General features: G+C 42.6%; 1 protein-coding gene across 3 annotated transcripts; it reads right to left on the bottom strand.

Moving 5' to 3' along the window:
* Nucleotides 1-218: 218 nt before the first annotated feature.
* LOC111139016 (interferon-activable protein 203-like) lies at nt 219-18,475 on the bottom strand. Of its 3 annotated transcripts, XM_022491102.1 has the most exons (8): nt 18,250-18,474; nt 13,801-14,085; nt 12,536-12,666; nt 11,770-11,937; nt 7,621-7,788; nt 2,905-3,324; nt 1,364-1,549; nt 219-358 (listed from the first exon to the last, which is right to left on the bottom strand). In XM_022491102.1, the coding sequence occupies exons 2-8, from the start codon at nt 14,063-14,065 to the stop codon at nt 290-292; spliced, it is 1,407 nt and encodes a 468-aa protein (XP_022346810.1). In that variant the 5' UTR covers nt 14,066-14,085; nt 18,250-18,474; the 3' UTR covers nt 219-289. The 3 variants fall into 3 exon arrangements, with proteins under 3 accessions (XP_022346810.1, XP_022346811.1, XP_022346812.1); XM_022491103.1 differs by lacking the exon at nt 11,770-11,937 and having other exon boundaries at nt 18,250-18,475; XM_022491104.1 differs by lacking the exon at nt 18,250-18,474 and having other exon boundaries at nt 12,536-12,668; nt 13,802-13,858.
* Between the last annotated feature and the right edge of the window lie 8,900 nt (nt 18,476-27,375).

Raw genomic sequence — 27,375 nt, 5'->3', positions numbered from 1 at the left:
AACACACCAAAGAGTTAGACTCCTGTTATAGAACTCCTTTACAATGAAAAAAGTTTATTATTTTTTCCAAGTTATAAAAATTATACACGCAAAATATGGTCACAGGCACAGAAAAGTATAAAAGTATAAAAAATAAAATAAAAAGTACCCATTACCACTCTATTCCCCAGAATTAATGCTGGTATATCTTGAACTTCTCTCATATATATGTGTGTGTGTTTTTTTTTCTATACTTAGATTTTACCTCCATAGCATCATTGTTAATGGCATCCAGGTTTTTAGAAGGATATTACAGTGAGAGTTCCATATGTGAATCAGGACCAAGTGGTTGTTTTTTGTTTTTCCTGGGCTTGATCACCTTAAAGAGGAAAGAGATGATGATAAAATAGTTGAGATGCAACTGATTCTTTCTCCCTGCACTGACTTTTTCTCCCAGCCACTGGCTATATTTCTTCTCTCCTTTTACCATAAGGCTCTTGCTCTCACTTCTCTCCTTCAATGAATTCCTGTCCTTTGAGTCACCCCACCCACCTTGGTTGAGACCATGAAATGAGGTAGTCACTCACACGCAGCATGAGTGCATGTGGACAGGGCAGAAGAGAGGAGGGAGCAGGTGTACTCAAGGCCAAGAGCTTAAGGGGAAGGTTCTCACTGTGAAGATGAGTAGGAGGAGAGTGTGAGGCTATGAGGGAAAGGCTGGAAGTTTGAGGGCCTCAGAACTGGAGAGACCTAAAAGTGTGGGAACTGCTGTGTGTCTGGAGACATCAACTTTTGTATTGACCTGTTTCATTCCAGTATTATCCTTTGGTGGTCTTCCCACAATCCCTCATGCATGTGTGTAGTGTGTGTAGTGAAGAGCGTGGACTTAGTCCTGTAGTACCAATGCCCTCTGTCTGTGTAGACCGGTCTGTATATCTCACTAAAGGCAGGTGACTTTGTGTTTTGAGATATTCAGCGGCATTCTTGATCATTTAGGTCTGGTATGAACTCTGTTTAACATCCTCTGGGATAGAGGATATTCTCCCCATATCATAGATGATGAACATGAGGTTCCTGGTATTTAAGTTCACTAGCCAGTTAGGAAATCACAGAGCCAGAATTTGAAACAAATCTGCCTTAATGAAGCCCAAATGTACTAAATAATCTCCCTGCTTTGATACATTCAACCAACTCTATAATACTTAGCTAATTTTCTATACTTTGAAGGCCTCTCTGGGGTTTCTCTTGTCAACGTGATTAAAAATGTCTCTCCCTCTCTCTCTCTCTCTCTTTCTCTTAAAGAAAGAATGGTGGAAAGGACAGTCAATCTGGTTTTCTTAAAGTCTTCTATATTGGAAAAATGATTTTCCCCAGAAGTTCCCACCTTGATGAAACTGTGAATTACAGATCTCAGCTGTCTCGGATCTGTGCTGAGTTCAAAGCAGATGAGGTTGAGTTTATCGCCTTCCTCACAGTTGATCTTGGTCAGTCGTCCATACACAAAGACCTCTATCTTCCCTGTATTATCTTGTATTTCATACAAAATGATGTGCTCACTCAACACGTTTTTCTACAAAAGAAAAGCAATGCCCATCTCCTGAGAACTGGATCAGATTTCCACATCTATGAGAAACACAGGGTGTGGGTGTATACTTTTGTCTCTGACAGGTTAATATGATCTGGGGGTCCAGAATGAGGGGTAAAAAATAGCTTAAAATATTTTGTTCAAAGAATTCTCCTTATGAGTCTGAAGATAGCCACTAATCATCATTAAGTAGATTATGTCATTTCTGTAATTCTTCTCCATTCTCTATTTATTCACTCCTCCAATTCTGCCTGAATCTTGAATCTAGATCATCTAGTCCCTTTGTTCTAGGTTTCTTCTCACTCACTACTCACTAATTCTGCATATGCACCTGTGTGCAAAGCCACTTACACAGAAGGCACAGGAAAGAACAGGGGTAGAAGGAAAGAGCCACCCTAGAAGACACCTTTAATGGAATATGGAATAAAACTTCCCATAGAAAAGTAAGGTCGGCCCCACTTAGTATTTCCATGATGTGTTGGGACAGAAATGCCTTCACTAATTCTAAGAATAAACCCAAATTATGCATTTTATTGACCATATTAATAAACTGAGTAGTTTAAAAAAAATTTGGGGGGGAGGGACCATCAGAGAGGGAGAGAGAATCTTAAACATACTCCACACCCAGCATGGAGCCCAATGTGGGGCCCAGTCTCACAATCCTGAGATCATGACCTGAGCTGAAATCAAAAGTTGGATGCTTAACCACCCAGGTGCCCCATAAATTGAGTATTAAACAACATAACTTCTCTAGTGTTTTCAATATCCATAATTCCCATTAGATAATGCCAAAATCAGTTGCCCAACAATATTGATGAGTGATTGTGAAGAGAAGAGCACTTTAAGATTCAGATGATCAGAATCTGAGCTAACTATTGGAAACAGCTGCATTTTAGGGCAGAGTCATCTCTTTATTTTTTTACTCTGGTTGTCACAACTAGCATCCAAGTTTGAGAGGACAACTATTCACAGTTAACTTAACCTGCTACTGAAATGGATGAAACAGAACTTAAACAAAATCATAAGAATATGTATACTAATAGAAAGTCTGCACTTTCCTGGACCAGGATCCTTGTGACCAGATCATTATATCTGATAAATGCCAAGGGTTCTGGGAAATATCTTTCTGTAGAGATTGCATGGCATTACCTCGGGAAGCAGATCATGAAGAGTTTTTCTAGCCCATATCCTGAAGCGGGAAGCTTCTATCCAACTACACTGGTCAGTGAGCCCTTGAGTTCGTATATTTCAGAAGTTAACCGGACTCTACTTGGCAAATCCAAATCTTCAAACTCTGGGGTTGCAGAAGAAATAGTACAAATCAATGGTGTTGGGCTTACCTTATGCACCTGATATATCCCACTCACAAATGTTCCTGGCTTTTGTGAGTAAAGAGTATTGATTTTAGGAGTTGCTTTTGCATTTTGGATTAGTCTGCTTGAGATTTCCATCTTTTGGTCAGAATTGACGTCAGACACCTGAGAGGTACCGTACAGCTCCAGGAACCCATTGCGACCATGGTAATCTGATATGGCGATGATATTCTTTGGGATGAACTTACTCTTCAGGCTGACATGAAAAACCTTTACATGGAAGAATTGGCTCTCAGTAGCCACGGTGGCATGGAACATCTTTTTCTCTGCTTTCATGGGATCATATGTAAATGGTTCTGTTGCTTTCAACACCATCACTTCCTTGGGGCCCTTCTGGAAACCCTCTTCTATGGAAGCTTCTGTGGGTACAACCTTCAATCTTGGTTTCTACTTGGAAGTACACACCAAAAAGAGGCACCGTTAGGAAAGGGAAAACAGTCACTTTCTAGTGAGAGCCACCTATGCTCAATTTTGAGACTCCAGAAATACCTGATTGGATGGGTTTGGGAGAAAAATGAGCTAGGCAGAAATGGCTGATCTGGTATGATGTAGCACATGAAAGGCATGGAGAAGAGTTAAACATAATTTTATTTTTTTTTCATTCTTTTATGAGTTTGAGAGGAATAATATTTTTCTCTAAAAGTGATTAACTCAAGATAAAATGTGTTTCTCCTAGGAGAGCTCTGTCATGTGTAGAGGAAGTAGGCAATAGCCATGTTGTCATGAAGGGATTCCCAGTAGAGATGACGATGAATATATCATCTTAATTTACTAATCAACTCATTTTAGTGAACACAGTAAGCTGTAAATAGGGAAGAAAATAAATCGTCTTAACAGCACTGACAGTGGGAAGGGCTCTAGTCAGAAACCACTGATTTCATCTGGAATCAATTCCAGTAGATGTCACAATAAAGACAGAAACCACTAACCCTTTTCCAAGAAGTGCTGTGCTAAAAAGAGGTTAAACAAGTACTGGAGAATCTCATGAACTTTCCTAATTTGGAAATGTCCTGGCTCCAGGCTCTTGAAGAGTAGCAGAATGAGCCATCTGAAAATATGCTTCCTTGGCATAGAATTATATTGAACTGATTATTTAGAAAAATAGCAGATTCAGGAAAAGCTCTACAAAGAGAATAGAATTGCCCTTCTGTAAGGAACATGCGTGTCTCTCTCTCCACCAGGAAGAGGACATCTCTAAATCACAAGAAAATCTTATGATGAAAAACAATCTACCGAAATCTGCACAACAAACACCCTTGTTTATCCCCTTTTCCTGGTAACCTCCCTATGTGGCCTCCACACTTTCCTTTCTCTTGTCTTTAGCTGAAGATGGTATTTCAGCGGGTAGTTTTGGCCACCTCAGGGAGTTACTAATTTTTCCCTGGTTTCTCCCAGGTATATGTGAAGCATATTTATTATAACAAACTTCTGCTTGCTTTTCTCTTATTAATCTGTCGCCTATTAAAGGGGTCTCAGCCAAGCACTTAGAAGGGTAAAGGAGGAGAATAATTGCCCCTTGTACCATACTGTTCTGTTGGAATCATGGCAGACCCTGAGGTCCATGTCAGTGGAGAAGCCAAGTGTCAGGGGAATTTCTCAGGCATCCTGTCTCCCGAGTGGTCTGAATCACGTCAGAGTTTCAGGAGAGCACTTGGAATTAGAGGGTATTATCGATCTGTAAAAGGAAGTATGAAGGCAAGGACCAAGGTAGAAGTGCCAGGATTGCGTACAAAGCCGCGAGCTAGCTGTACCACAGACCAGCAATGCTTCTTGTGATCTGACCTGGAAAACGATTATGGATCTACCCTGGCTCATGCATATCTGATGCACACGTGTTCTTTTGCTCATTGCAGGTCTGAGGAATTCTGGAAATAACCTAAAGTCAAATAATACAGTTATTTTTCTAATTTATGGAATAACCATGTAATTTTTCTTATACATTAAAGTAAGAATTTAAATCTACATTCGTTGAGTTAAATAGCACTTCAAAGCATATTAAGTGACAAAAAAACTCCTCAAATTGGATTATAGAAAAATATATGTCATGGGACAAAATGATATTCTTTGTGCATACATAACAAAGGGTAAAATCAGAAAGACTATTTTCAAAATGTGATGTTTGATGTAAGAGAGATCAGATAATAAAATTTTACTTATTTTTGTCTGTGCATCTCGGTTTCCTAAATTTCCTAGGATAATATTATTTATGTAATAACAATGGGAGAGGAAGAATGGGTGATAGTGCTCTGACTCTGTATTTCTACACTCTCTTCCACAATAAGTGGTCTCTGTTATGTATTGAGGAAAACACAAAAATAAAATCAAACAAATGACCAATTATATCCCATGTGGAATAAGGATTATTAGCTGTCCACTGGCTCTTAGGTTATTTTAATGCAGAGGGGAACCATAATAAGAGTTGGAATTTGAATTTAGGTGGGATCTTAAAATATACACTCAGTAAATAAGTAAATAAATGAGTGATTTAAATAACGAAGTAATTGTATGCAGTTCGGGGTTACTAAGAATCCCTTCCTCGGTTCTGTTGATCCTTGACATCAGCTAACAAGGAAGGAAAATACTGGAAAGAGGCACTGGATACTTTGGTTAAGGAACTGCTGGTGGGGTTTTTGGCAGAATCTGCGGAATGCAGGGAGGACTTGCATTTGGGTCTGGGCTGGTTGCTGAAGTTTCTAGAAGCTGACTTTGTGAGCTTTTCTCAAAAAACAGTTAAACTGAAAGCTTCTATCTTAATAATAGCATTTGCATGCTGACATATACTTTCTGATTGGATGATGTTTAATCATAACTGATCATTTTCCCAGAGATTATATCCCTTATCTCCATGAACCATTCAGCACACAGGATGGTCTGTCCAAAGCTGTTTGCTTCAGGAGAGTCATACCAACAGGTCTCAAGGGTAATATTAGTTGGTGTCTGCTTTTAAGGCAACAGAACAGAGCCCACACCTTGGAGGAAATCCTTGGGAGACCCCATGATGAGCCAGAGCAAGGCTTTCCTGCTCATGTAATGAAGCATAGAGTGAAGAGAAGGACCCTTTTTAGAGGCATCCCGTGCAGGTTGCCAGACCCCAGAGGAAGGATGACAGGTCAGTGGTGTGTAGGTTTAAGAGGGTGAGGGGTGGAGGAGCCTGCCTGGGGTTCCTGTGCTCCAACGATGTTTCAGGGCAGCAGAAGTATTCATATGTGAGAAGAAATGACCATGTCCCCTGTACAGGCAGATGGGGACGTAGAAAGTATCTCTTCCAAGCCAGTGTGCATGGAGAGATTAGAGTTGTCCTGAGATGGGTGCCTACGTCACTGTCATGCCGGAGAAACAGAGGGCTGAGATGCCAATGACCAGACACTGTCACAGGCACGGCCGCCTGGCCTGGAGACAGACAGGCAGGGGTTACTAGCTCCGTCCCATAGGTCTTGGAGATACTGTGGAGGGAATATGAGTTATGGGTGCTGACAACAGCAGGAATAAGAAGACAGACTTGAGGGACACCTGGGTGTCTTAGGCAGTTAAGGATAAACCTTTGGCTTAGTTCAAGATCCCAGGGTCCTGGGATTGAGCCCCTACAGGGTCCCTGTTCAGTGGGGAGACTGAGTCTCCCTTTATTCCTGTTGTTCCCACTTCTTACACACTCTTTCTCAAAAAATAAATAAAATAAAATAAAATAAAATAATAAATAAAAAAATAAATAAAATCTCAAAAAATAAAATAAAAAGAAAAAGAAGACAGAAGTTGAGAAAATGTGTCCATAGGAAGCTGCCTTTAGCTGCTATGTGTGTAGTGGGGGCAGGGTACAGCCTGGGTCAGGGGACAGCTTGGGAGGGGTAATAAACCACACTAGAGGTCAGTGATTGATATGCTGCTGTGCCATTCCTTTAGGTTGCCTGTGTATTCGACACAGAATGGGCATTGTACCCCTGAGTGCTGGCAGCCACTGTGGCCATGTCAGGGCAGCACACAGGCAGGCCAGGAAAGAATTGATACTCTCACACCTCCACCTGGCTTTCCCTATCATCCTAGGTTATTGTCCAAGATGAAAGGAGAGCACAGGCTCATTATAATATTTTCAAAAGCTGGGTGGGAAAAATAAAGGGATTCATGAAAAAGAGCAGTGGGAAGATGTGACATATTGTTGTCAGGGCATCGGGGAAGGCTTGCCAGAGGAAAACAGTCAGGCTGGTGTCTAAAGAGTGGGTGTCTCTGGGCCAGTAAAAAGATAGGAAGAATGAATTCCAAATCTCAGAAATAGCATGTGGTCACACAGCTGACATGGGAGGGAGCACTGAATGCTGGACATGAATCCAGAAGAGTGGTCAGTAAGCTAAGAGGAAATGGCTGAATGAAGAACTTAGGGGATAAACATCCTCTTAAACTCATCTTCAATTGTCTGCCCACTTCCCACCCCTACTCCTGGACCAAGCTGGTAGATGTCCTGAGATGAGGAATTATGTCAAAATGCATACTTTGCAAGTAGCAAAGGACTTTTAATACAACAAAATCTCTGTTGTCTGCATTTGTGTCTGCATTTGATAAACTAATGATTGGTAGTTGTTATTTAGGGAATTTATACACAGTACGGAAGTACTAAGAAGCTCTCTCAAGGTCATGGTGAGTCTTGTAGCATGTTGTGGAGGGGTACAAGTGGTGGGAAGAGGGTGGTGGTACCTTGGTTGTGGAACTGCTGCCTGGGGTCTGTGCAGACATCTGCGGAGTCTGAGGGTAGCTACAAGTTGACTGTGTGCTGGTTGCAGAAGGTCCTGGAAGCTGACTCTGTCCCTGGGTTGGCTGGGTCTTCTTAGGTCCATCATTTTGTGTGGTTTCCATTTTCTTGTTCTGAAAGTAGTTTTTTCCCCATGCTTAATGGTTTTCAGTATCAGATAAATCAGACCATCTCTCTCTCTCTCTGTTCCTGTCTTTCCCTCCCTCACTTTCCCTCCTTCTCTTTCTGTCTGTCTCTCCCCTTCTCTGCCTAACACAGACCAGGATCTTCACTCTGGAATTAAAGCACATAAGAAGATACCTCCAACATTCCCCCAGCTCAGACACTGACAAGGATTACCAGTGTCACTCTGCAAATTTTAACAAGTCAGATAATTCAAATTTCATTGCTCTGTTGTGGAATTCTGTTCTACTTCTGCAGCAGACTGGCCTATGACACTTCCTCAGGAGAACACGGATTCATGGACTGATAGAAAGTCCTCCCATGCTCTAAGGGAAGCAGGTCTCAGAAGAACATCGGCTGGGGTGAAGGATGTTTTATTAGCCAGGTCTTTATTTCCGTGCACCTGTTGCAGATAAGCATATTGGTTTCCATCCCCTGTTCTTTGGTTCTAGAACATCCCAACTTCATCCATTTAGATGCTTTGTTTATCATCCCAGAAAGATTCCCTTGGATTCATAATTCTGGAGGCAGGATCCTGACCTAGCAACCAAATCCCTCAGAGATCTCAACAACACACAGGCTCATGCAGGAATTCACCCAGGCTGTTCCCAGTATCTGGGTTTTCATAATTGTTTAGTAAGTGCAGGAAGTGTCAGTAAAATCTTTGCCCTTGACTACCATTACTTTTACTAATGAAAGCCCTTTTGTACCATTCTACGTCCAATATAAGTTTGCCACATCTCTGCCACTTTTAGGATTCATTTGTTTAATTCATAAGGCATAACTAGTTGATGAAGCTGTGCATGGGGGAGCTCCTGGAAATAGCTTCCTCTTCCGTACAGCTTCCTGATTAGAGAAACCTCAGACCCTCCACCATCCACAACCAGCCATTCCCCCCATGCTGTCAAGACCTCTTTCCTCATTAGAAGGCGTTCAGAGCCTGGGCTATGGAAACAATATCCAGACATGCCCCTGTCTATTCATCAATTTTAAAAAAATAACTTCAAAAATATTGTAACACCCACCCACCTACCATGGGCTCAGTCATGACCACCAAGCATTCAAGTGTTGAGTTCTGACCTTCACTGCCTGGGTGGCCCTTGCAGAAAGCTGTGAACCTCTACAATCCTCATTTTTCCCATTGGTGAATCAGGACTAGCAATAGCATCCGAGTGACAAATGATAAGTGGTCCATCAAGGAAAGATGAGTTCACATACAGGAAGCACAATTTCTAGAATCCAGTCACTAAATTTTCAATACAAAGATGTGTCAAGATTGTTGTTAGCACTTCATGTCTATGCAGGGAGCTTGTATTTCCACTGAGATCCACAAATTTTTCATGCTTTGTGTGTGACCCTCTCCATGCATGAGAAATGCTTTCCTAATACAAATAAAATCCCAAAGAGATATTACCTCATACCAGTGAGAATGGCTAAAATTAACAAGTCAGGAAACAACAAATGTTGGTGAGGATGCGGAGAAAGGGAAACCATCGTGCACTGTTGAGGGGAATGCAAGCTGGTGCAGCCACTCTGGAAAACATCATGGAGGTTTCTCCAGAAGTTGAAAATAGAGCTACATTATGACTCAGCAATTGCACTCCTAGGTATTTATGCCAAAGATACAAATGTAGTGATCTGAAGGGGCACGTGCACCCCAATGTTTATAGAAACAATATCCATAATAGCCAACCTGTGGAAAAAGCCAAGATATCCATCAACAGATGAATGGATAAAGAAGCTGTGGCATAGATATATACAATGGAATATTATTCAGCCATCACAAAGGATGAATTCTTAACATTTACATCAAAATGGATGGAATGGGTGGGTATTATGCTGAACAAAATAAGTCAATCAGAAAAAGGCAAGTATCTTATGGTTTCATTCATATGTGGGATACAGGAAACAGCACAGATGCTCATAGTGGAAGTGGGGGGAATGGAATGGAAAAAAAGTAGAGAAGGAATCAAACCATGAGATGCTGTTAACTATAGGAAGGAAACTGAGGGTTGCTGTAAAGGTGGTGGGTGGGGGGATGGGGAGCACAGGGTGATGGGCATGAAGGAAGGCATAAGATGTGATGAGTACTTGTTGTTAGGTACAACTGATGAATTGCTGAAGTCTATATATGAAAGTAATGAGGTGGGAAATGTTGGCTAATCAAATTTAAATTAAAAAAGAAGCTTCTCTATTTCTGCCACATGTAGTAATTTAAATTCATGGAGAAGAACTTTTGGAAGCTTCTCCCAAAATTATTTATACTGAAAGCTTCTATCTGAATAATAGATTTGGATGCTGAATTATACTTTCTGATTGGACAATGTTTAAAAATCATAACTGGTCATTTTCCCGGACCTTACTTCCCTCATCTCCCTGTCCCATTCAGCAGAGAGGATGTTCTGAGCTGTTTGCTTCAGGAGAGACAGAGCAGCAGGTCTCAAGGGCAATATTGGTCTGTGTCTTGTTTTGAGGCAACAGAATAAAGAGAGCCCACACCTTAGAGAAAATCCTTGGGAGACCCCGTGATGAGCCACAGCAAGACTTTCCTGCTCACCTAGTGAAGCATAGAGTGAAGAGTCAGATACCTTTTTACAGGTGTCCCGTGCAGGTGGCTGGACCCCAGAGGAGGAATGGCAGCTCTACAGTGTGTAGGTGTAAGAGCCTGAGGGGGTGGAGGAGGCCCCTGGGGTCCCTATGCTCCAAGGCGGTTTCAGGGCAGCAGGAGGATTCTTATGTGTGAAGAAATGACCATGTCACCTGTATAGGCAGATGGGGACATATAAAGTGTCCTTTCCAAGCCAATATGCATGGCCAAAGTGGAGTTGTCCTAAGATGGGCACCTGTGTCACTGTCATAGCAGAGAAAATGGGGGGCTGAGGTTCCCATGACTTGATAAGGTCGCAGGCACAAGTGTCTAGCTCCCCTGTAAGTTAGTTGTGGAGAGACTGTAGGGGGAGTATGAGTTATAGGGGCTGACAACAGCAAGAATAAGAAGACAGAATTCGAGAAATCTTGTCCCTAGGAGTCGGCCCTCAACGGCCATGTGTGTGTATTGGGGGCAGGCTACAACCTGGGTCAGGGACAGCTTGGGATCAGGTAACAAACTATATGAGAGGACAGCGATTACGATGCTATTTTGTCCATCCCTCAGGTTGCGTGTGCACTTGTCACAGAATGGACATTGTACATCTGAGTGTTGGCAGCCGCAGGGGCCATGTCATGGCGGCACAGAGGCAGGATACAGAGGAGGGGATGCATGTTTGTAGCACTCACCTGCCTACCCTTGTCCTGCGTTTCTGAGGTTATTGTCCAGGAGTAAAAGAGAGCATAAGACTCATATAATGATTGCAAATGCTGGCTAGGAAAGATAAAAGGACCCATGAAAGGGAGCAGTAGGAAGATGTGATGTATTGTAATCAGGCGTTGGGGAAGTCTTGCCAGGGGAAAGCAGTCAGGCTGGTATCTGAAAGGAGCTGTCCCTGGGCCAGTGCAAAGATAGGAGCAATGAATTCCAAATCACAGAAGTAGCATGCATTCACATAGCTAACATGGGAAGGAGCACCGCATGTAGGACACGAGTCCAGAAGAATGGCAGTAAATCAAGAAGAAATGGTTGAATGAAGAACACAAGGGATAAACATCGTCTAATGTTCATCTCCAATTATCTGTCCACTTCCCACCCCTACTACTGGACCAAGCCAGTAAACCTCTTGAGATCAGGAATTATGTCAAAATGCACATCTTGCAAGTAGCAAAGGACATGTAATACAACAAAATCTCAGTGGCTGCACTTGGTAAACTAATGGGTGGTTTTTGGTATTTAGGGAATTTATACATAGTAGAGAATTACTGAGAAGGTCTCTCAAGGTCATGGAGAGTCTTGTAGCATGTTGTGAAGGGGTACAAGCGTGGGAAGAGGGGGATGGTACCTTAGTTGCAGAACTGCTGCCTGGGGTCGGTGCAGGCATCTGCGGAGTCTGAGGGTAGCTACAAGTTGACTGTGTGCTGGTTGCAGACGGTCCTGGAAGCTCACTCTGTTCTGGGGTTGGCTGGGTCCTCATAGATTCATCTTCTTGTTTTGTTTTGATTTTCTTTTTCTGAAAGTAAGTTTCACCCCTGGTTAATGGTTTCCAATATTGGATGAAACACATCATTACTACTGAGCAAATCAAGTTTTTATTACTAGTTTCAAATTATGTCAAAACTTCTGTGTTCACGAAATCCAGGAGGTACATGGATTCAATCCCGTTAAGAGATGAGAGTAAAGCAGGCAGCCCACAGATATCATTGATTCATACCAGAGCCTGGGAATCCTCCTCATCCTTGGGAAGAATGCTGTACTGAAATTTATAAAATTTACGTTTGAATTTTTGTCTCTTTGAGCAGGCCTGGCAAGCTATTCTCCTAGTGTGACTTCCAATTTTGTGCACATGTAAGGAGGGGTCATGACTCCACATCTCCTTCATGGGGACTTATCCACACTTGTGATGTGCACACAGTTCCGAAACATCATGGGTGATCATAACTATGGGCGTGCTGACTCTGAACCTTGTTTTCACTCTGCTCCTGGAATCCCTTTTCCCTGATTCTTGTATTTGCAGGTTGAGGAATGAGTAAAGCACTTGGTGTACATAAGAAGGTAATAAGTGATAGAGCCTAGAAGAAGCTCCTTCCGTGGGGCCTTCTCCATCCTACCTTGGACATGACTGCATCATAGACTGATCCCAAAGCTTCGTTCATGGTAGATGTGGATTCGTCAGTACTGGGTAAATCCCGCTTTCTTTTCTTCATGGGCTCTTTCCCTCTTGCTCCGCTTTGCCTCATAACTGAAGCAGTTAAAAACAACATGATGAATCCCAGGAGCTGGTCTAGGGCAGCTGTAGCATTTCCATTACTGCGTCCTCTCAGCTCCTGTTTGTGGGTCTGGGAATGCTGGTGTGCTCCCCTCCTGCATCAGCCCACTGACCAGAGCACAGGCGCAGACTCACAAGGCCAGTTCCCTTTCTCCCCCAGGTACATGAGCACACCCCTCCAATCCCCTGCACTCCCAGGTACCTCAGTCAAACCCTTTTCCCACCTTATCTTACACGTTCTTTTTAAGAATCTGTAGTTTTAGGACACCTGGGTGGCTCAGTCCGTTAAGCGTCTGCCTTTGGCTCAGGTCATGGTCCCAGGGTCCTGGGATCCAGCCCCTCAACAGGCTCCCTGCTCAGAGGGAAGCCTGTTTCTCTCTCTGCTCCTCTCCCTGCTTTGCTCCCTCTCTCATTGTCAAATAAATACATGAAATCTTGAAAAAAAAAAGAATCTGCAGTTTTTATAATGCATGTGGTGGGTTAACTCCTATGGAACGTCTGTTTGAATTACAGAAACCAGAGACGGAAAATCTGATCTAATTGGTGATATGACAAGTTGGTGATACTGGACTTAATGTTTTAAAATGTTTTTAGGATCCAGTGATTTTAGAGGAGACAAAATCTTCACATCTCTGAGAATTAGGTTTTTCTTTTAAAAAAGTTATGTTCTTTAGCAAGAAACTTTTAGTCTCATAACTTTTAGTAACTTTTAGTCATGTTTCTTGCTAAAGAACATAGTAATGATGGCATAAATAATGTAATAGAGCACCATACGGACTGAATGAAGAATTTTTAAATCTTATGATTTTTCCTAATTTTTCTTTGTCGCTCTTCAACCTTTGTAATATGTAGAAGCCTCTGCCTTTTTCAGCAACTCTTTCTGCTTTTTTCTTTACCCACACCCCCAAAATACACCCTGTAAAATATAGTGGACCTCTTTATAGTAAAGGGATTGTCTAAACTGTCAACTTGTTGGTGTCTGAAGGGCTACCTCATCTCAGCTACCCAGTTGGAAATTGGGAAAGGGATCACTCAGCTGTGCCAATTCCAGGGCTCCCTCTGATGTGGGGGGCCTGGACCCTGACAGTGAGTGCTCCTGCCCATTACCTTTTTTCTTCTCATTTTTAAGAGTTTTAACAATGTCTCCAAGCCCTTCTATGTCTTTGAACAGATTTACTAGCTTGTCCACACAGGTAGGCCCTGGGAACTTCCTTTCCATTAGGTCAGCAATCTGGACCTTGTTACACTCTTCTTGCATTTTTCTGGTGAGTCTCAGATCGCGGGCCAGCAGGGACTTGACTATGCTGAACTGGTACTCGTTGATGACCTCCAGTCCCTTCAGCAGAATAATTCTCTTGTAGTCACTCCCCATCTCTCCGGGTGTGGCTGAGCCTGAAAGAGAAAAATACCGTACGGTGTTACACCTTCATCCGGATGGTTTAAAAGTTCGGTTGTGTCTATGTGAGGGAGGCACCCATGCCAAGGTGTCATCCTTGCGTGTGTGTGACAAAGAGGAACTTAATTTCCAGGTGTGTCACTGTGGGAAATGGGTTGAGAACTGCTATATTCGGGACTTCTAAGAAATTCTTTCCTTTTAGTAATGATAGTTGAGTTGGGTTGGGTTGGGAGTGGGTGTGGTGGCAGGAGGTCTGGAAAGAGGCAGTTGATGCCCTGTGTGGAGTGTGGGCTGTAGGGGGTCAGAATCACAGTCCTAATAGACCAGGACTATTTAGTAGTCGTTTTGTTGGAGTTCTACTTTCTTGCTAGAGCAGGAACCCAGCAGTTATTGGCTGGAATTATTTCAACAGTTGCTTGATTTTACCCTTCTAGGCTGAATTCCTCTTATTAGTTCTTTTTGGAGAGCCAGCTCTCCCTCTATGGAGCCCCATTTTTATCCCAGTTGACATCCTCCAATAGTTCCCCATTTTGGTTTTGAAAAATTTCTTGCTTTTTAGCCTAGCTTGGAAATCCTTGAATAATCTGCATCATTTTTACATCTGTAACTTTTGTATTTTGTATGTCATATGTTCCAGAAATATACAATACACCTTGTCTTTCCAAGTTTCATGAGTTTGCTAATTCCCTCCCTGTTTCCCAAAGAGCCAGCCTCACTTTTCTTTCTCCCACCACCTCCTTACAGCCTTCAAGACTCCACTGAGGCTTTGTCTCCTGAAACCCATTGGAGTCCCCTTTTGGGCCTGGGTGTCGTCCTCTGGGTCTCTTTATCACCGTGTGTACTTCCCCCATGGAACTCAGTACATGGTAAGGATTCCAATTTTCTGTTCAAAGTCATAAATTCTTTTCATTTAGGGACAGCGTGTTTGTGTGATTTTTGTATAATTAGCATGTTCAGATTCCCAGGGCTAAGAATTATTCCTCCTTGAGAGAATGTGAGCATTTCCAGATTCATCAGGCCCATAGAGTGAAGGATAAAACCTCAAGATATATTATGGGGGAATTGAAGATTATTAAAAACAAAGTTAAAAACTCTGAAAGCTTCCAGAGACAAAGAGTGGGTCACCTGTAAAGACTCAAGGATGAGATTGAAACTGATGTTCAAAGCAAAGCTGCCCACCACAGGAAAATAAGGTCAATTTTCATGTAGTACTCATCCAAATTCCATTATCTATTTAAAAATCGAGTAATTTTTAAAATGAAATTTTTGTGTTTTGTGTGTGTGTGTGTAACAACATAATTTATTTGCAAAATAAAACCAGATATGAGGTGACAGGAGGCTATGTTTAATCTTTATTCATTCCACCTAACTGTGAACATTCCTAAGTTTTACTGTTAAAATATTAGTGTATTTGGGGCACCTGGGTGGCTCAGTGGGTTAAGCCTCTGCCTTCGGCTCAGGTTGTGATCTCAGGGTCCTGGGATCAAGCCCCGCATAGGGCTCTCTGCACAGTGGGGAGCCTGCTTCCTCCTCTCTCTCTGCCTGCCTCTCTGCCTGCTTGTGATCTCTCTCTTAAAAAAAAAAAAAAAAAAATATATATATATATATATTTATAAGTGTATGGTGTCTACTATTACAGTATTTAAAATAGGTGTATTAAATAGCCTTTCCTTTCTAAAATGCCCCAGTTCTGAATTTCAAAACATATGTAGCCCCAGGGGTATCAGAAGAGGTACTGTCTATGTATCTTGAGGGCAAAATAGTTTTTTTTTTTTTTTTTTTTAAAGATTTTATTTATTTATTTGACAGAGAGATCACAAGCAGGCAAGAGGCAGGCAGAGAGAGAGGAGGAAGCAGGCTCCCTGCTGAGCAGAGAGCCCGATGCAGGGCTCGATCCCAGGACCCTGAGATCATGACCTGAGCCGAAGGCAGTGGCTTAACCCACTGAGCCACCCAGGCGCCCCGAGGGCAAAATAGTTTTAAAAGGTGAATTTTAAGCTAGCCCAAGTCATATTTAAATGTGAGGGTCTCAGAAACTATTCTCTGATATTCAAGGCCTTGGTAGTTTAGAAGATAAAGTCCTATACAGAGACATCTATTGGAGGAAATATTCAACACCAAAAATAACACATAGAGCCAAGAAATACCATAAGCCCAGAGGTAAGTAAGAGCAGGAACCAAGCCTGATCTGGTGTGCCTAGGCCTTCCACATGAATACAGCCCTGACCGAAGACAAGAGAGACAGCATATCCATAAATGGCCTACCCAGGTAAGTGACAAATTTAGTCAAATTGCATTTGTGAGGGAAAATGCATTTATGCAATCTGCCAATAGAGTATTAACAAAAGATCACTTAAAGGTGGGAAAATGAAAGAAAAATGCAAAGAGTATCTAAAGAGCATCTAAATGCAAAGAGTATCATGCAAAGAGTAACTAAAAGAAAACCAGTTTATCTATACTAGTATTGCTTGAAATAGACCTGCAGATGAAAAGTATCCTCAGAGTGCAAGACAACCATAAAGGCTGACCTCCTAGGGAAACAAAACAGTTGTCATTATGCATTTACCTGCTAATAGTAAATATATATTATTGCTACTTTATATTCCTTTATAGTGCTACAAATATTACATATTGTATTTTATAACATGATTGACATATTATAATATGGAAATTGCATTTGTAGTATTATGTAGCATATTTCTCCTCACTCATCCACACACACTTTTATATACATGTGTACATCTATACATAATTACATATGTAATGTACATTATGTTATTGTATATATAAATTTGAGGGAACTACAGGACAAAAACCTCACAATTTTATGGTAGGAGGTTTTTTTTAAAGATTTTATTTATTTATTTGACAGAGATCACAAGTAGGCAGAGAGGCAGGCAGAGAGAGGGGGAAGGAAGCAGGCTCCCCGTGGAGCAAAGAGCCTGATGCAGGGGTCGATCCCAGGACCCTGAGATCATGACCTGAGATGAAGGCAGAGGCTTTAACCCATGGAGCCACCCAGGAGACCCTATCGTAGGAGATTTTAACATATCTCTTAATTACTAAATAAACAAGGTAAAAAATTCAGTAGAGACTTAGGAAATAGGACTAACATTATTAATAAGCATAACCAACAGGTTTATGTAACATACATAAGATTCCAAAATCAGCATTAAAAATCTCACACTCTGATCAAGCACATAGGAAATATTGTTATACTGGTCGTACAGAAAGTCGCTCAACAGTTCTGAAACTCTGTTTGTAGCTAACTCTCCTCCTCTTTCCCCTATACTTTGCCACTAGGAAAAAAATCAGTAATTTTCAGGAAGGCAGACAGTAATGCTAAAAGGAACTGGAAAAACAGCTCTGGTGGTACAATCTGGAGTATAATATAAAAATTAAACTGCCTTACTAGAGGTAAACATATTTTTGCATAACTGTGTCTGGGGAAGTGAAACTTTTTCTGCTCTGTGCATGTATATGTGTGTGTGTGTGTTTTCTAAAATCAGGGTAAGACCACAATGCAGCTTTTTTTTTTTTTTTTAAGATTTATTTATTTATTTAACAGAGATCACAAGTAGGCAGAGAGGCAGGCAGAGAGAGAGGAGGAAGCAGACTCCCTGTAGAGCAGAGAGCCCGATGCGGGGCTCGATCCAAGGACCCCAGGATCATGACCCAAGCTGAAGGCAGAGGCTTAACCCACTGAGCCACCCAGGTGCCCCCACAATGCAGCTTTAAATCCAGATGTATTTTTTTTTCCTTATTATTATGTTCTGGTAGTTTCCTTTTGCTCCTAACTTGACTTCTGACCAGAACTGTACCAAGACTACCAAGAGCTTCCTGAACACCACCGAGGGAAGAAAACCAGACCCTTTTTCTAATGTAACTGGTGCCAGTAGTCACCTGCGGAATAAATTTTAAAGTTTTCCACAGTCAAAATGCACCTCCTTTCGTTCAGGTGTCAGCTATGGTGGGATAAACATGCCTGTTCCTTGTCTAGGTAGTAAAGGATTAGAATCAAGCTACTAATGTTTTCATGTCCCCAACTATAGTTGATACCAGCCCCCCTACCCCAATTCTTCATACACTAACCCCTGCCTACTCCCCGGTTGTTTTGTGTTCAGGCAGCAGGTGCCACTGCGGAAAGCCACAAGCCTCACCTTGCTGAAAATCTCCACGAGTTTGGATCCTGATGTCTTCTTCAGCAATTCAGGAATCTCTGCTTACGTTGTTTGAGGAGGGAGATAAGTCGACAAAGCCTTCGGAGGATGAACTGCAGGGTGTGATTACCTCCTGGAGGGCGGAGGGAAAAGAAGTATTTGGAAAGCTAGCAAGCGCAGATGGCGCTACTTAGCGTCCCAGAAAACTCGACGGGCGGGGGTTTCCTCACATGGTGCCGCCCCAGGATGGAGAAGTTGCAACACAATGTGGAGACTCCTCCCTCCGAGGCTGTTAGCTTTCGATTTCTTTAGTCAGAGAAAATCAGCAGTTTCCTTCCTGTATGTGCCTAATCAAAATGAAAGATTATAGCAAAGGTATAATTGAGTGTTTTGTTACAAATGTCAGTAGATGGCCGAGTGCCAACATTACAACTCCAGCACACTTGCAGGTGGGTCCTTAGAGACCTGTATTCCTGTGGGTGATGCTCAAATGTAAGAAAAGTTAGGATGAGTCACTGGACTGCTTATCCCTCACTTCCTGTTCTCAGAGTGGCAGGAGGAGATGCTGGAAGAGGTGTCTCTCTCTGCTCACCCTTGACTGTACCTCCTGGAAGAGGGTAGGTCAGCTATGAAATCACTCTCGGTTTAACTAGTGCCTGAAGCATTCACCCAGCTAGTAACTGACATACCCAGAGCTTGACAGAAGTAGAAGGTCATTACCAATGTGTGAGTTCTTCGTCAGAGAGGCAGCCCTTTCAGCTGTGTCTAGGCTACTTTACCTCACTGGTCAAATTAATGATCACTCACACTTCCTGCACTATTTGTGGAAAAGACACAGGTGGGTAGTCAGCTCTTATCTCAACAGCATAAGCCTTTGCTGTTTCTGGAAAACACTGAACCTCTGGACTGAGGGACTTGGTAAACCTCTCACTCTGCAGTGTTGTTTCCATGAAGGACAGTGGATGTACTCCAGAGCACCATGAACCCTCACATGTTGAATAACTGGCGCCAGTTGGCTGACCTGATGGTTGTAACCCACCAGCTGATCTGCAAGTAGGATGGAGCCATGGCTGGAAAAGGGTCCCAAAGGACAGCTGGTTCTGGTGGGTGATCCGAGGTTATCTAAAGGGAAGAAAGCTGATTGTTTTAATCCAAACGATAGTCGTGGAGTGGATAGCTAAAGTCTAGAGGTGGGAGCGTCTGAAAACTCCACCCAAGTGTGAGTAAGTCATGGGAAGGCAAGGGGATCTGGCGAGATGTCCACAAACACATGTGGGTATCCCCTCCTTCTTTGCTGTAGGTTGTAGCTTTTATGGGTCCGTGGAGCTGCTCTTAAGGTAATGGGTGGAGAGGGACATTAGAGAGGTCAGAGAGGTCCCCATCCCAGAGATCAGAGATCATATGGGAATGACCATTTCAGGGTATTTTCCTGCTCCTTTTCTTGTCATCAGGTGGAATAATGTCCTTGGTTGGGACTCCAGCATGCATACATGGATTACTGTCTTCAATAAGGACAATTCAGAGCAATGCCCCATAATTCATACAGTGCAGTTGGAATTTTAATAGATGAAACAAAGGAATGTTAAAAATGTGCATTTTTCCTAATAGCAGTAGTCAAACAATTGGTGATTTCTGCTGTCATGCAGAAAGCTCCCTAGTAGAACATGGAAGAACTCTTGATACAGAGAACAGATACACTTACGTGACTCTTCATTACCCGAAGGATTAATTCACATAGTCAACATCTTCAGGAGAAGTCCCCACTGGATTGGAGTCCTGTGTGCCAAAGCTAACACACTCTCTGTTTTTGTGAGTAAAGCTTTATTGCAATACAGACATGCTCATTTACTTATGCATTGTCTATGCCTGTCTTCATGGTGCCGCTGTGGAGCAAACCAGCCACAGAGCCTAGGGTTCACTCTATGGCTCTTTATAGAAAAACAAAAATGTTAGTCAATCTGCACCCTAAGCCATCAGTCTAGGAGACAGCAGAGAGAATCTAAGGATAAAAGCGGAAGTAAGCAGAAGAACAATCACATCAGGAAACCACGATTAGGCCTTCTCAAATCCACACTGGCTCATGGAGGAAAGCTTAGTGACAAAGTTTGCATCTCAGAGAAAGAAACAGAAAGGGAGGGTATAGGCTGAACTGTGTCCCCCCAAGTTCATGTGTTCCAGCCCCGCCCCCACCCCCCGTGACTGTATTTGGTCGGAAATCAGGCCTTTAAGTAGGCAAGTAATTTAAGGTGATGTCCTAAGGGAGGGGCATTAATCCAATGGGACTGGTGCTTTTCTAAAAAGAGGAGGTTTTAACCTACCCAGAGAGCAGGGAACACCGTGTGAGGATGCAGTGAGAAGGTGACGACCTGCGAACTGGAACTCAGGAGGAAGCAAACCTTTGACAATTTGATATTGGATTTCCAGCCTCAAGAACACTGAGAAAATAGATTTCTGCTGTGTAAGCAGCCTCCCCACCCCCAACCCCCAGTCTGTATATTTTGTTAGGGCAGCTGTAGCAAAGGAGTCCGGGGAGAGTGTCAATATCCTTATCTTCAAGAGCTGGAAGGAAGCCCGACAGAGTGGAAGCCTTGGCCGGCTCGATTTATGAATTCACAGGACCACTGGTCACTCAAACAGCCTGGTGTCCTGGGGCAGTCAATGTCTCCTTCCACGGAAACGCAAAGCATGATAGAGGTTTCCATGTGGAATCAGTGTTGCATCCCTGAGTTCAAGCACAGGGTCCCAGGGCTCCCTATCGCTCATTACATATTGCTAGATTCAATTTTTAAGGATTTAAGAAAATATGTTTACATTTACTTTCATGAGGGATGTCGGCTTCTATGTCTCTTTTTGCTTGATCTTTATCTGATTTGGGTATAATGGTGATGTAGGCATTTCTAAAAGCATGTGTCTAAGATCAGTAATACTTCCTCCTTAGTCACTTGATAGAATCATCAAGTGTTTATTCCCAGAGCTTTTGCTGTGGAAAGATTTTTATTACAAATGAATTTCCTTGTGTAGATATAGGGATATTCTGATGCTCCGTTTCTTTATTGAGGCAGTTTCAGTAAGTTGTGTTTTATAGGAATTTTGGCCATTGGATCTTAGTAACCAAACCTACTGTCCTCAGGTTGTTTAAGTATTTTTTAAAATTATATTTTAAGTATCTGTAGGAGCTGCAGTGTCCCCGGAAAGTGGTCATTTCCATCATCTCCGTATTGGACACTATGAGCAGTCCCACTAGACAGACCATCTTTGAGGAAGGATATGCGGGAAAGCCTCACTACCTCACTACCAGAGTAGAAAACAAGAGTCTGGCGCTTAACCAGCTGTGCCATCCAGGCCCCCCCAAATCATTTCTTTTACAGAAAACCTCTCAGTTATTTACCCACTTTTTACAGTGAAGACCCAATTTCTTTCTGATGTAAAGTAGGTTACTAGGAAACACATTTTTCCCCTCTGCAGCCGAATTCCCCCATACCCTCTCACATGCATCAAGCTTCCGCGGGAGGGACCCATTCACACTGCCTCATGCTTCGAGCATCTGCACGTGATGCTTCCTCTACCTACCAACAGCTCCCATTCCTCCACTCTGCCAAGAACGGTACTACTGTGCACTGATGAGCCATGAGGACTGTGATGAGCGATGTGTATGTATTCTCTCACTTACCTTTCTAATCGACCTGTGAGTGAGAGAGTTTCTCCACGTGAGGGAAGTCCATTCAAGCTCTTTTCCCCACACAACACAACGAGGGATTGATGGAGCCAGATCTGAGCCAGGCCTATCTGAATCCAGAGCCCTCGCTTTTAACCACCCAGCAAAGTCCTTCCCAACACTGCTCATGTCTACAAATCTTCTATCACTTAGCACAAGTTTCATATCCCTTTAAAACCTAATATTAACAACTCTGGAAATAACATGTTGGCAAATATGCAGAGAAAGGGGAACCCTTGTACACTGTTGGTGGGAAAGCAAACTGGTGAGCCAGTTCTCAAAACGTTCCTCAAAAAGTTAAAAAGAGAACTACCCTATGACCCAGCAATAGCCTACTATGTGTTTATCTAAAGATACAAACATAGTGGTTCGAAGGGGCACCTGCACCCCCAAGCTTCTAGCAGCAATGGCCACAATCGCTAAAATATAGAGAGTCCAGATGTCCATTGGCAGATGAATGGATAAAGAAGATGTGATATATATATATATATATCCCAGCCATCAAAAAGAATGAAATCTTGCCACTCTCAACAATGTAGATTAAACTAGAGTGTATTATGCTAAGTGAACTAAGTCACTCAGAGAAAGACAAATACCATATGATTTCACTTATATGCAGAAATTAAGAAACAAAATAGATGAACATAGGGGAAGGGAAGGAAAAAGAAATAAGATGAAATCAAAGAGGGAGGGAAACTCTAAGAGATTCTTAACTATAGGGGATCTTAATTGAGGGTTGCTGGAGGGGAGATGGGTGGGGGTGTGGAGTAAATGAGTGATGGGCATCAAGCAGGACACTTGTGATGAAACTGTGTGTTGTGTGCAAGTGAAGAATCACTAAACTCTACCCCTGAAACCAATGCTACACTAGATGTTAACTAACTAGAATTTAAATAAAATCTTGAGGGAAAAAAATAAAGTCTATATGAAGGTAAGCTTACATATCCTTACTTAATATATCCTAATAAAATTCTTCATCTAATTTATTAGCACATTGTTGATGCTCTCATACTTCTGGTGTCAGCTGAATTCCTGTGGTAGGAATATAGTTTTCCCAAAGTCTACACCATTTTTTTTTTTTTTTTGTCTCTTTGGAAAACTAATGTTGGTCTATAAGGCTCCCACCTGTATGTAACTATAAATTCCATATATAAGCTTTGACCTCTGGCTTGTTACTTTCAGTTAAAAGCAAAAGAGGGGATAATTATCTACTACATTACACTTGATATTGTACAATTTTCCTTCCCCCACTCCATATATCTTTTCTATATTATTCTCTGTTTCATAGTGTTCTTATTCCTCTACAAAATGTGACTATCTTGATATCTAATACGGCTACAGGAAAATTAGATGTTATAGACACATTAGGACGAGGGGAAGTTGGGGCACAAGCACCAAGTAGGAATTCATTTGAATTATCAGGTGACATTCTTTCCTCTCCAACTTGAATTCTTCTTCCACTAAGCTCTTCTTCCCTGGCATTTGCAATCTGTGTCTCAGTTTTAACTTTCCGTGTTCTTTCTTTTGCCCCCAAACAATGCCATAACACGCAAACAAATTCTGGTGGCAAAAAGGGCATCTGTATCCCTGTGGGTGATTTCTCTACTTTGACTGGAATAAAAATGAGACTCTGTGGAGCAGAAGAAATGAGTGATCTGTCCTATGTGCCTGAAACGGACACCCTTAATCTTATCTTCAGAGCACAATGCAGGGAAAGTACATGAACGTATCAGCTTCTGACTCACCTGAGATCCTATCCTCTGTCCCTCAATTTAACGGGACGAGGTATATTTTCCCACCTCTCTGCCTTTATCTCTGCTACTCCCATTCTTTATTTGATCACTTCATCTAAAATAGACCATCTTCTGGGAAGGCTTCTCTGATGATCCTTCTGGAACGAAAGTTCCTGTACTCTGCTTTATTTGAAGGCTTCACTTTGCTCTCAACATCTCCCTGATACGATTCCATTCTAAAATGGTGATGAGATTCTTTACTGTTGCTAATATTGAGCTTCTAACCCACCATAAATACCTAATTTTGGGAGATTCTTACCACAAATTACTAAAACCACAATTTATGCACATTTACTTAGCAGTAAGTACAAAATGAATTGGAATTTTGAGAAAAGCGTAATAATTTACAACTGATGGAAAGGTTTGACCTCAGACTTGTGTTCCCTTTTAGTTTCAGGCAAGGGCTTAAGAGTCTTTGGCCCAAGAGAAGAAGCTCTATGTACCCAAATAAATGTTTCTGTGTTCTTAAAGTGTTTAAGATATCACCTCATGAGCATCAGAAGGGAAAGAAACAAAATGGGGTGCCTGGGTTGCTCAATGGGTTAAAGCCTCTGCCTTCAGCTCAGGTCATGATCTCAGGGTCCTGGGATCGAGTCCCGCATCAGGCTCTCTGCTCAGCAGGTAGCCTGCTTTTTCCTCTCTCTCTCTGCCTGCCTCTCTGCCTACTTGTAAAATAAATAAAATATTAAAAAAAAAGAAACAAAAGATATTATTGATGTGCAAGATGGTAGAAAGTTTGTGGGTGGAATACTCCCTAGCATGGTCTCTCTTCTTCCTCAGCCAATGACAAATGTAAGGAATTTAAGATTCTGAGTTCAGTTCTAAATTACAGCAAAAACCGTGACCACTTTTATATAGTACTCTGTGTGTGTGTCTGTGTGTCTGTGTGTGCGTGCGTGGAAGCATGTGTGTCTGTGTGTGTGTCTCTGTGTGTGTGGGGGGGGGAGCATGTGTATCTGTGTGTGTGTCTGTGTGTCTGTCTCTGTGTGTATCTGTGTGTGTGAGTGTGTGCCTGTGTATGGCCTGAATATTGTGGCTTCTCTCTGATGATTTCTATGAAGGCCAAATGAAACCATGTAAGTGATGGTATAAGCCCATGGTGCTGTGCACTTGTAGACGCCTCACAGTGTCTAAGGCACTTTAGAGAAGGAACCAGTTGTGTCTTGCACTGTATTTTCTACCTGAAGGTAGAAGCTGTAGCTCTTAGAGATGGTTTCAGGGTGGCAGTAATTACACATACCTGCACGAAGTTACCAACGTCCATGTACAGGAAGTCAACTACATTTCTACACGGCACTAACATTCCTTCCTAGGTCATTCTTAGGCCAACTTTGGATGGGAACGTTTATCCAAGCTGCCCTGAACTATTCTGCTAGGAAACCAGGCTTTGTTCTGTTTCCTGTGGGTTTCACTTTTCCTTTGTGGAGTGTTCTCCCTGCCTAGCCACTGCTTATCCAAACTCAGAGTGCTGCGGGCTGTTCTGCCCACGACCTCAACTCGTGGAAGCTAGAGGAGACCTGGGCGATCCGTGAGTGGAGTCAGAGTCGATAGTCAACAGAGGGGACAGACTGCTGCGGGCAGAGAGGTGAAAAACAGGAGGGCGTGGAGCCCAGAGGAGATGCGATCAGGGTCTGTGAGAGCTCTGTAAGAGGAAAGCAGGGGCTGGAAATGATAAACGAGATCACGCAGGGAAGTGTACACCTGACTGGTCGTCAAGGAGAGTGAGATCCTTGGTACCACGAATGCTCCTTTGGTACCACTGTGTGTGGGCTGCAATGGTTGCCGTGCTGGGGGTCACGTGCTGGTGATGCCCTCCTCTCTATGGAGTCTGTGTCTCTCCCATGCTCTCAACACGGAAGGGAGACTTGATCTGCATACCTCCTGAGACCCCTGTTTCATGGACCTAACTTCCCTGGGGAGGGCGAGTTTCTCTTCTTCGGGGGCAGAGACCTCCCTGTATTCTCCTGACAGACAGCCGACCACTTTCTACTCTGAGAGGTAGTGTCAGAGAGCACACTGCCCCTGAGACAGCTCATTCTACTCCTAACAGCTCTAATAACTGATCATTCTTCTTTCTAGAAAATTCAAAGTTTAAATTCAAAGATTGTCTGTTATTTTTAGCCCAGAACTATTCATTTTTAAAGAATATTTTATTTATTTACTTGAGAGAGAGAGAGCATGAGGGGGGAGAGGGTCAGAGGGACAAGCAGACTCCCCACGAAGCAGGGAGCCCGATGCAGGACTTGATCCTGGGACTCCAAGATCATGACCTGAGCTAAAGGCAGTCGCTTAACCAACTGAGCCACCCAGGCACCCAGGACTACTCATTTCTATCAGAAACAACATTGAATAACTTTTCACCCCTTCTTCTCTGCGAGAGTATCTCAAATAATTGACCATGACCGTCTTGGTATTTTAAAAATCATGACTGAATTTTGGTGTTTCATGATGAAGTAGAACTTGGCCATCGGCCTGGGGCACCCAAGCAGGATTTTACAACTGCATTATGGTGGCCTTGGTGAGAAGCCAGCACGTCATCCAACCAAACAAGGTGTGTAAAGAAAGAACACTGGTCTTGGAGTTCTCCCCTTCCCCCACCTTAGATGCTCAATAAATGCAAATAACATTCTTGTCATTGTCATTTTACGGTCGGGAGCTTGTGTGTCTTCTCTGATGTGCAGAGTTTTATGGTTTATGATGACCCCATTGACAGAAATCCCAGAAGCACCTTAATAAAAAAAGTCTCTGTATTCACATCAGTCATCTATAGTCATGCAATCCCATCAACAGGAATGGCTTGATTATTACCCTTTAAAAATCAGTTAAATAAAATGTTTCCATCACAACAATAGAATTTAGAGATCTCAAAGATAAAGTTTGTTGCATAATATTTCAGAATGGCAACTGATTATTTTTCCCTCTAGCATGATGCCTTGTGGACTACCATCCCTTTTCCGTGTTTGTTCGTGCCCTTCTATGCTCTTGGTGTGAAGGGAGACATAGCAGAACAAACAAAAGGTACAGGTGGTCTGCTTTCAGCTCCAAATACAGAAGCAGCAAGAACCCACATCATAGACAAAATCTTTGGCAGAACCCAGGAAGAATAAGAATACAGATTCTTGGAACTAACAACAAAATAAAATACACATTTTTTAAATGGAGAAAGCCAGTATTCTAGCAGTCTGTCTTTAGATGGGATGTATGGGGTGGTGGAGGCTGGCAGCTTGAGTCAGAGAGCAGCGTGGGTGTGGGTTGGAAACTAGATTATATGACAGTGACTTAGCACCCCTCATGCCTGTCTCTCAAGTCCCCTGCCAGTTCACTCCAGACACAGGCTTCTGTGCCCTGCATGGAGGTAACTGCAGAGTCGATAGCATCGCCCAGCGGAATATGGGCTGGGACAGGATTTCATGCACACAGGAGTGAACTCACTCTTATAATGGCTTCTGTTGCCTCTGAACAAGGTATCTATAATCTGAATTTATTTCTAATAGGAAAGAAAACCGTAGATTTATTAGTTGTGACAAATCCCCTACCAGAAATTAAAGAGGCCAATGAAAGGAGGCAGTAAGAAGATCTGAGCTGGGTCTTTGCGGTGGCTCAGTCGATTACGTGTCT

Source organism: Enhydra lutris, unplaced genomic scaffold, assembly GCF_002288905.1.
Source record: "Enhydra lutris kenyoni isolate GAN:26980312 unplaced genomic scaffold, ASM228890v2 scaffoldscaffold94, whole genome shotgun sequence".
In the NCBI taxonomy this organism is placed as follows: Eukaryota; Metazoa; Chordata; class Mammalia; order Carnivora; family Mustelidae; genus Enhydra; species Enhydra lutris.
This window is presented reverse-complemented; position numbering and strand designations above follow the sequence as displayed.

What these genes read in the sequence shown, in the direction of transcription:
- LOC111139016 (XM_022491102.1), bottom strand. Translation starts at nt 14,065, where the DNA reads ATGGGGAGTGACTACAAGAGAATTATTCTGCTGAAGGGACTGGAGGTC. An exon ending in ATGATGCAGTCATGTCCAAG is followed by an intron (nt 11,938 to 12,535) that starts GTAGGATGGAGA and finishes ACTTACTTTCAG; the next exon opens with AAAAAGAAAATCAAAACAAA. An exon ending in GCAGCAGTTCCACAACCAAG is followed by an intron (nt 3,325 to 7,620) that starts GTACCACCACCC and finishes ACTTCCAAGTAG; the next exon opens with AAACCAAGATTGAAGGTTGT.